Source organism: Corylus avellana, chromosome 8 (genome assembly GCF_965113065.1).
Source record: "Corylus avellana chromosome 8, dhCorAvel1.hap1.2, whole genome shotgun sequence".
Classification (NCBI taxonomy): Eukaryota; Viridiplantae; Streptophyta; class Magnoliopsida; order Fagales; family Betulaceae; genus Corylus; species Corylus avellana.
The window spans coordinates 15,211,792-15,220,804 of NC_142497.1; the positions used below are offsets into that span (position 1 = coordinate 15,211,792).

The window sequence follows — 9,013 nt, forward strand, 5'->3', positions numbered from 1 at the left end:
GTAGTTTGATGAACTAATTTAGTACCTTTTGAATGATTGTTAGTTTGGGAGACTTTATTTTTTTCCATATTTATACTATAAATAAATATCTATAGGTTGTTTTCAAATTCGGACTTTAACTCTATTCGGATTATACATTAAAAAAATTTAAGAGCTTAGCTTTAGCTTGAGTTGAGCTCGGCTCAACTCGACTTGCCTCGAATAGCATTCACAAAGAGCTTAAACTCAGTTTGAATAAGTATCTTGGTAAACAAGTTAATCTTAAAATCTTAAAGCTTCCTTGGCTCTGTCAAAACTTGTTCAACTGTTAGGTTAATCCTCTATCTGGACTTATGGGGGCACATTGACACGTGGAAGACGACCGTTTGGGTGTCCAAAGAGTTGCAACAAGACGCCGAGAGAATGGCCGTAGCGCTATACTCTATTGTCGGAGGAAATTCAAAAGCGGGGGCAATTTGGTCACATAATTTTTCCTTCTGTTTCCAAATTCAGGAATAACAATCACCCGGTATGGTATGGTATACCTTTCTTCATCTTTCTCTATAAACTCTCCCTCTCTCGCTTCAAAATCTCTCTTTCTCTCAGGTTGCAAATCTAGCATATCTACTACGTTATTCTTGTTTAAACAATTTGTGAGTTCTTTCTTCGAATTTTCTGATATTATAATTTCATAGGAGATTTGCATCATCATTTTATTGAATCGCAGATAAAATGTGATTGATTTGTTTCTCCACAACTGCAATGCCACTTTTTTCTGAAATTTGTTGTTTAGTTTCGTCCATTTCGGTTATAAGCCAGGTTATTGTTTTTGTTAAATTTGTTTAAGCAGATCAAGATTGTGATCGCTAAATCACATAGAAGCATCGCCAAAGAATAAATCAACCGATAAATACGCAGGTTAGAATTCTGATTCGAAATTTTCGGGCAGTTGTATGTTTGTGAATCTGGTAATCCAATTCTATTAACTGTCAGGTCTGATACTATTTTGGAGCTTGCCATTCCTTTGTTCTCATGAATGCGAAGAATGCAATATTTGCTTCGGAAGTTGCTTTAAGAATTGAATCTCTGTCGGGAAAGTGACCTATTGAATTAAAGTTCTATTCCAGAATGGGGACCATACACCGTAGGTATGAAACGAAATGTTTTGTTCTTACTTTTGTTTTTTGTTTTTTGTTTTTGTTTTTTTGTTTTTTTGTTTTTTCCCCAGAAAAACTAAGATTTGCTAATGATCATGAGAATTGATTCTCGATTTTCCGTTTTGATCGCAGTGGAGTTTTTAGGAAATCAAACGATGGCGCCAGGCTAGTAATCACGACGATTATAGGAGTCGTATTTGGATTTTTTATAGGTGCTTCGATTCCGTCTGTATCTCTAAATAAGGTAGTTTGGGCTCCTCGTCATTGGTTTTTCTTTTTCTTTTTTTTTTTTGGATGTACTATTGCATTAGATGCCTATATCCATTTGATTGGTTCTTAAATTTCGCAGATTAACTTACCTCCAAGCCTTATGTCGTCTCTTGATGTAGCCATGACTGACATTCATAGATCCACTAGAAGTGAATCTGTTGAAAGTGTTGGATCCAGCAATGTTCCGAAGGTAATTTGTATAGGTGGTCTCCAAGCCTAAATATATGTATAATTATTATTCATTTCTTATCTTGTTAGTTTGTGAAAGCAAAATCACTCTGAAATGTAGTGAATTATTACCACCTTTATACCCCATTTAGGGATAGATGGCTCCAATATATGGATTTTGGTTTCAAATTGTTCGTTCTTGTTCGTCTTCTTTTACGATATTATTTCATTTGTGAAGCAAAATTTGTGTGTGTGTGTGTGTGTGTGTTTTTTTTTTTTGGTATGGAAACCAACACTGCTGTTTATAAATCAATTTAAAACTTTTTAGGCTAAATATCAAATGTATTTTGTTGGTGCAAATTGTTAGGACTGTGCGCTAAGGATCAATTTGGCCTCTCTGATATTCTTCATGTAATACTTTCATGACCAACCAGTCCAACCCTCATTTTTCTCAGCAAGACTTTGTTGTCTATAGTTTGGCTTGTACGTTAACAATGGATTAATAAATGAGAGTGCTGATTTTTTGGGGGGCAAAGTTGTGTGATCTTCTTTTTCATTGAATTTGATGATTCATGATTTTATTTTTAAGAGATTCTACTAGAGATAATATGACTAAAGAAAGCTGTATTTACTTGTAAAATTGTTCTTATGAAAATAGCAATGAGATCATAATAGAGTTTTGCTATTATCAGCACTTTCCTGATTGGTGTGCTCGTTTTTGTTGCATTACATACCAAAAATTGTACTTGGTATAAAGGAATAAAAGAATAATTACTAAAAGGAATATGAAACAATCTGGATTTTAAGATTGGCTTGGCTTTTATGTATTCCTTCTCAATTGCAGGTTTTGCAGTGTGGTTTGTGTTAAACAAAAGTAATGATAAGGCCTAGTTTTGGTTTGGACTGATAATTTTCTGTGACTTGTTTGCTTTCTCTCAGATATATGTTCCAACAAATCCTCGTGGAGCAGAGTCATTACCTCCAGGAATTGTTGTATCACAATCTGAGCTTTATTTACGCAGACTATGGGGTGAACCCAGTGAGGTATGGTGCACAATTGTTGTAAGAATATTAAGTAAGAATATCAAATAGAATGACGATTTTCTGACAGTAAGCAATAGAGGCATTCTAGGATTGTCATGCATGCATGTACATTTTGTGGCCCGAAACTTAAAATTTGCCATCAATAGAAACTGTGTTGTGATGAAGTCTGATTTTGTGAACATTTTCGAGATCTCTTGAAAATGTTCACAGTATTCCCCTTTGCACATGGATTCCAGAATGGATCTAGGTAGGTTATGCTTTTGAAGCAGAGGAGGGGAACAGAAAGTCTTAGGGGAGGAGGAGGGATGGGGACCTTTCTTGTCAAAATTTGCATATATGCATATAAATTTGAGCAAGGAGCCAAAGTGCAATAAATCTTCACCTTTGAGCCTTTTATTGACTCTGCATGTGAAACAACTGCCTGGTTCATGGGAATTATCTTATGATGAAATTACTGAAATATGCAGGATCTGAAGAAAAAGCCAAAATACTTGGTGACATTCACTGTTGGTCTTGATCAGAGAAACAATATTAATGCAGCAGTTAAAAAGGTTATAAAAGGGTTCTCCCCTTAATTTAATTTTTATCTTTCAGGATGCTGACTGCTGGGGTTCATTTTGTTTCTTTTCTTCTTCTTGTTCTCTTTATTTTATTTATTTATTTTATTTTTTTTCTAGTTTTCTGAGGATTTCATGATTCTGCTTTTTCACTATGATGGTCGGACAAGTGAATGGGATCAATTTGAGTGGTCCAAGAGTGCAATCCACATTAGTGTGAAGAAACAAACAAAATGGTAAGTTTTGTCACTGTGCATTGCTTTCACTTCTACCTTTTTCCTACATTGGATAAGAGCTTCAATGATCCTTGCACTCTGTAGCAAACTCGAGTTAGCTAGCTTTTGAACATCGAATTAGAGTTATATATATCCGCATTCTTCTGTAGAGTTCAGTCCACTGCATTTTATAATTAGCTAAGACTTAAGGCCATGCAGGTGGGTGAATCTACAGTTTGTTCTGACATTCATACCTTTTTATGTTTTGCAGGTGGTATGTAAAAAGGTTTTTGCATCCTGATATTGTAGCGGATTTTGAATATATTTTTATATGGGATGAAGATCTTGGAGTAGATCACTTCAATGGAGATAAGTAAGTTTTCATTTATCAGTCTTTTTTCCTTCTCAGAAACACCTGTCACATGCTTATTTCTGTTTTTTCTCCCTGCAATTTACCAGGTACATCGAGTTGGTTAAGAAGCACGGTTTGGAGATCTCTCAACCTGGTCTTGAGCCCAATAACGGACTAACATGGGAAATGACAAAGAGGAGAGGTGACAGAGAAGTTCACATGTAAGCTCTCTCCCTCTCTCTAGTGATATTATTGTAATGATATTGCTGTATTATGCAATTTAAACTGTTGTTAAAGTTCTTTATGTATGGATTTGTGAATAGGGCTACAGATGAGAAGCCAGGCTGGTGTAGAGACCCACATTTGCCTCCTTGTGCTGCGTATGCTCTCTCTCTCTCTCTCTGTGTTTTTGTATGTGAGTGAAATATTTCCATAAACACAATACAAAGACAAATGTTCTATTATTTGTACCAATGCTTGTAGAGTTGTTGTGAATTCTATTTATTACCTGGCACTTTGGTGGTCATCCTGGAAAATTTGTGCTTACCCCACCCCCACCCCCCCCCCCCCCCCCCCCCCCCCCCCCAAAAAAAAAAAAAAAAAAAAATCCTGGACAATATGTGTATAATATGACTGGTTTTATTAGCATAGTAAATCATTTTTAGACTTTTATTCCGATATTGTGATTAATTAGTTTTCTTCGAGAATAGTATGACATATTATCAAAAGTATTTGTGGAAAAATATTAGAATTTGTAAATCATGACCGCTAGTTAGCTATAGTCTTATGAAAGTTTTTCAGAAGATTTGCTTAAATTTTTTGGATATTTTGGCTTTCAATAATGCAAGATTAATTATCATAATTGGATGGAGATTCCTTAAGTTGCATGGCAGGATGATGTGTTTGTTGCATAATTCTCAATATATGATCTTTGATTTACATGCGCAATTTCCATAGCAGGTACAACAACAGTCTAAACAGATATCATTTTTTTTTTTGGTGCTGCACAATTCCCTTTTTAATAGTTATTGTGTTCTTTCAGATTTGTAGAAATTATGGCCCCAGTCTTTTCTCGGGAAGCTTGGCGTTGTGTGTGGCATTTGATTCAGGTATGTTTTGTATCTAGGATTGTGTTGCTAAATTATTGCACATGAATAAATATACAGTATTCCCTTTTGAGTGTTGTCGAATGAGCCAGCCACCCTAATCAAACGCTCTGATTTCTGCTTGTAGAATGATTTGGTGCATGGATGGGGATTGGATTTTGCTCTCAGAAGATGTGTAGAGGTCAGCGGCTTTTCTTTCTTTTTCTCTTTTTTGGTTTTGGTGCCCCTTCTTTGTATTATTTAGTTGCCCTTTCACTATCTATATGGATGACCTGGCTATTTTCAATTGTTTTCTTTTTCTGTGTCTTTTATAGAAAAGGAGGTAGCCTACCACAGGTTCGTTGGTGGTAGTACTGCCAACCAGGATTTTGATTCTCCTTGTAGGTTGATCACTATCACCATCATCACTTTTCATTTGCCTCTCTCCCATTTATTTATCAGAAAAGGGAGCAGCAAAAAATTGCTTATATCAATTCTAGTAAAGTGATTTCATGGATTCATACTTCTAAATAATAATACTCGGGGGATTTCACTATCTCACTGGACTATAAGACATTGAGATTTAGGTGGCAATGATCCATGTTTGTTCACATCTGTGTCATAAGTGCCAAGCCAATAGTGATCAGCAATCAATTAAACAATCAAATTACAAGCATGGTCAGTATGACACATCTAAACATTTAGGAGCTCAATAAACATCTTCTGTTAATCTGTTCCTAGCACCTTGTATTGTTAAAATATTTTAGCAAGGACATCTAAAAATATTTTTTTTAGCAAGAACTAGTTTTATGTGGATTCTGAAAAGTGAACATACAAAAAGAAAATGTAGGTTATGAAAAGTAGGGTCCTTCGTAATTGCCAAATGCAATTATGGTCTTTTGAATTCAACTTTGAATCGGTCAGGTAGATTTGCATACCCCATATTATAATTTTTTTTTTGTTAGATTAGTAAGGTACCTTTTCCTGGCACATTGTAATCAGTCTTGCTTTATCTCTGCAGCCTGCACATGAAAAAATTGGCGTGGTCGATTCGCAGTGGATTGTTCATCAAGTAATACCTTCTCTTGGGAGCCAGGTCAGTCATCAATAAGTTTGTGAGATATTTTCATTTGTGCTTGTAAGTATGTGCACATTCAACTTTTGGAATTATGAAAGACTTGTAAGTGTGCGCATGTCTGCAAATTCGACTCCTGGAATTATTTGGTATATGTTGTGCCAAATTAGATTAAAGTTTGAGGGAAATGTCCATGAGCACCCATGGAAAGCTTCAAAGCTTCAAATTTTGTGCCAACTTAGTCAACCAAATTGATTAGTTGTGCTTTAATTCAATGATTAATGATTTGTATTGTTATACTTTATCTTTCAACTTTCAGGGCAAGTCCGAGAATGGGAAAGCTCCATGGGAAGGGGTATGTATATTTTATAATTTTTTTTTTAAATAAATAAAAATAAAAACACCTTGACTGAGTTGTATTTTTTGGTGCCTGGTTGTCTTATGTTTCAGGTGAGAGCAAGGTGTAAAAATGAGTGGACTGAGTTCCGGGCTCGCCTCACCAATGCAGATAAGGCATATCTTGCTCAAATTGGGAAGGAGAAACGTTGACAACCTCTTTTTTTTCTTCATTTTTTATTTATTTATTTTTTTTTTTTTTTTGTTCTTGTACATGATTCTCTTATGCTTTGGGTGGTGTTTATTAGCTCAATTCTTCATGCCTTTTTTTAAAATGATTTTTTACTCAAGCTGGGCGGCTCGTTATTGTAAGCCACATCTCTCCTGTATCTTGCTTGTACACAGCCGCAGTTATAAAAGAGAAGAAAATGTTACCGTCTTGTCTTCCAGGACGGGTTTGCCACCATTACAGATATAACGTTGTCTTTTTCGTTGCAACGACACAGTTGTCTGGTGTTTCTTTTTTTTTTTTTTTCTTGGAATGTGCATGGGACTTTGATTCAAGGGAAAATTACAGTTTACACCTTTAAAGTTGACAATGTTTTTCAATTTGAACACTAAAGTTTTAATTTTTACAATTCACCCCCCCTCCTAAAAGTTTCAAATTTTTGCAATTTGACTAATTGTATTCAAAGCTTTCCATATTGTCCCTAATTTTTTTAAAAAAAATTAGGGTGGCCGTAGTCACCCCTTTGGCCATTTGGTCATTTTTGCACTCGAAATTTGTTTTTTTTTTTCATAAAAATAAAAATTAGGGGTAATATGATAATTTTGAGATAATATTGGTCGAATTAAAAAAAATTAGAACTTTGTGGGAGTAGATTGCAAAAATTGAAATTTTAGTGTTCGAATTAAAAAACGCTGTTAACTTTGAGGGAGTAAACTGTAATTTTTCCTTGATTTAAATATCAATGAAAAAGGGGAGATTTTGATCGTAATTTGGGTCAAACGAAAGGAAGAGCAAAGTTCATGCTGAAGTTTACGATAAAATCCCTAAACAGGTGGCCAATGTTGGGCGGGGACAAAATGGGCATGTTTGAATATACCTAATTGTCTTAATTTCCTTTAAATAAAATCCGTCCTAAAACTTGGTATCATTTTGGAACAACGTCAATGGCAATTAAAATTTACTAATATTTGCATTCCATCTCTTTCAACTGACTTGTTATTTCCCTTTCGGGTTTAGGTACTAATTGCCAAAGGAAATAAATGCTTGTCGTCTTTTAACTGCTGATTTTTATGTTCCACTTGTGTATGATTCTTGGAGAAGTATTTGTGGGAACAAGTGGGGGGATGTCTTGGGGTTTCTTGTGATGTTTGTGTTTGTGTTTTTTGCTCTGTTTTTCTATTTTCTCTATTGTGTTGCTTGACTTTTGTGGGTTATAGTGTGGCATGCTACATCGCCTAGGAATGGGTGTGTGCTTATATGTATAATCGCACTTCTTTTAATAACAATGTGTTTTAAACCCGTGATGGTCATAAACCCATTAGAACTTCGCATTTAAGTGTGCTTTTGCGGAATAAGTATTAGGATGGGTGACTTACGTCTTAGTCTTTGTAGCTTAATCTTGTAGATGAGGCCTTTGCAACCGATTTAGTTCTTTCCCTTCAACATCTCATGTTCAGTCTTTGTCGGTATCTCTCCCGCTTCAGCTTCCTTCTAGTAGTTGTTTTCAAGTAGGGATTCAGAAAGGGTTAAAGGACCTTTTGAGGTTCGTGCCCCTTTTGCTTCACTTATTGCTTTATGCAGCCCTTACAGAGAGAACCACGTCATTTTTTAGCCAATTTCTTATGATTTGATTATATTTTATGATCTATAATTTTCATTTGAAGTTTGTTGTTGGGGGAGTCCAGCCCTTTTTTGGTGTTTTGATTACATGTAACCCTTTTCCAATTGGATTGAAAAAAAAAAAAAAAAAAAAAAAAAAAAAAAAGAAAAAAAAAAGTGGGATTTCAAGGTAAGTCATCGTTGTCATAGGGGTTGGGCACTATTGCAATTTCAACTCTCCGGTCATTGATGAAAGCAAAGTGTAGGAGTCTTAGCCTCCACAATTAGGGATAGGCAGGAATTTTCCATTTATTGTTTTCAATACTGAATTTGTGTATATATTTGCTGTTGCATTGGTGGATCCCTGGAAGTTGAAGCAACAGCGACCATGGAAGACAAACAGGCTGTTGAAGAAATTTGAACTACGCAAGGGGATTTTTTTGTTTTTTTGGTTCAATGATTAGGTTACAGAATAGCTCCCTTATAGATTCCTGAGTCCCTAATGAAGATGAGATTTAATCCCCAAATTTCTGGTTCAATTCAAAGGATTTACAAACTAGGTTAGAAATTATAAAATTAATCTTTGCTTGTTTGTAGAAATGATGTGAAAGTGAACAAAACTGGTTTAAAATCCATAAAATCTAATACCATTTCTTTTTTTCTCATCCGGCAATATTCTTCAATCTACTTTCCCTTTTTTTTTATTTATTTATTTAAAAAAACAGAAGGAAAAGTTTGGCTCCCTTTTACCAATTTATTAAAGAATTCATTTTCCTTTTGGTGTTTTTTTTATTATTATTATGAGTCGATGTGTGTTGGGTGATGTTGAAAATGGAACTGTTTATCCTTGCTACTTGTAAATAACTTTCTATTTTCTTTATGAATTTGCTTAGTATAAAGAAAATAGAAAGTTCTTTACACTAGCTAGCTAGCTGCTGGTCCTCGCA

At 34.9% G+C, this 9,013-nt stretch overlaps 1 protein-coding gene across 1 annotated transcript; it reads left to right on the forward strand.

Annotated features, from left to right (window-relative positions):
- The first annotated feature begins 473 nt into the window (after positions 1–473).
- On the forward strand, positions 474–6,698 carry LOC132163804 (trimethylguanosine synthase (DUF707)). The gene is made up of 16 exons (XM_059574175.2): positions 474–632; positions 830–897; positions 973–1,127; positions 1,269–1,380; positions 1,486–1,596; positions 2,514–2,618; positions 3,086–3,169; positions 3,296–3,411; positions 3,662–3,763; positions 3,850–3,963; positions 4,066–4,122; positions 4,785–4,851; positions 4,976–5,029; positions 5,849–5,923; positions 6,222–6,257; positions 6,353–6,698. The coding sequence occupies exons 3-16, from the start codon at positions 1,108–1,110 to the stop codon at positions 6,449–6,451; spliced, it is 1,152 nt and encodes a 383-aa protein (XP_059430158.1). The 5' UTR covers positions 474–632; positions 830–897; positions 973–1,107; the 3' UTR covers positions 6,452–6,698.
- The last annotated feature ends 2,315 nt before the right edge of the window (positions 6,699–9,013 follow it).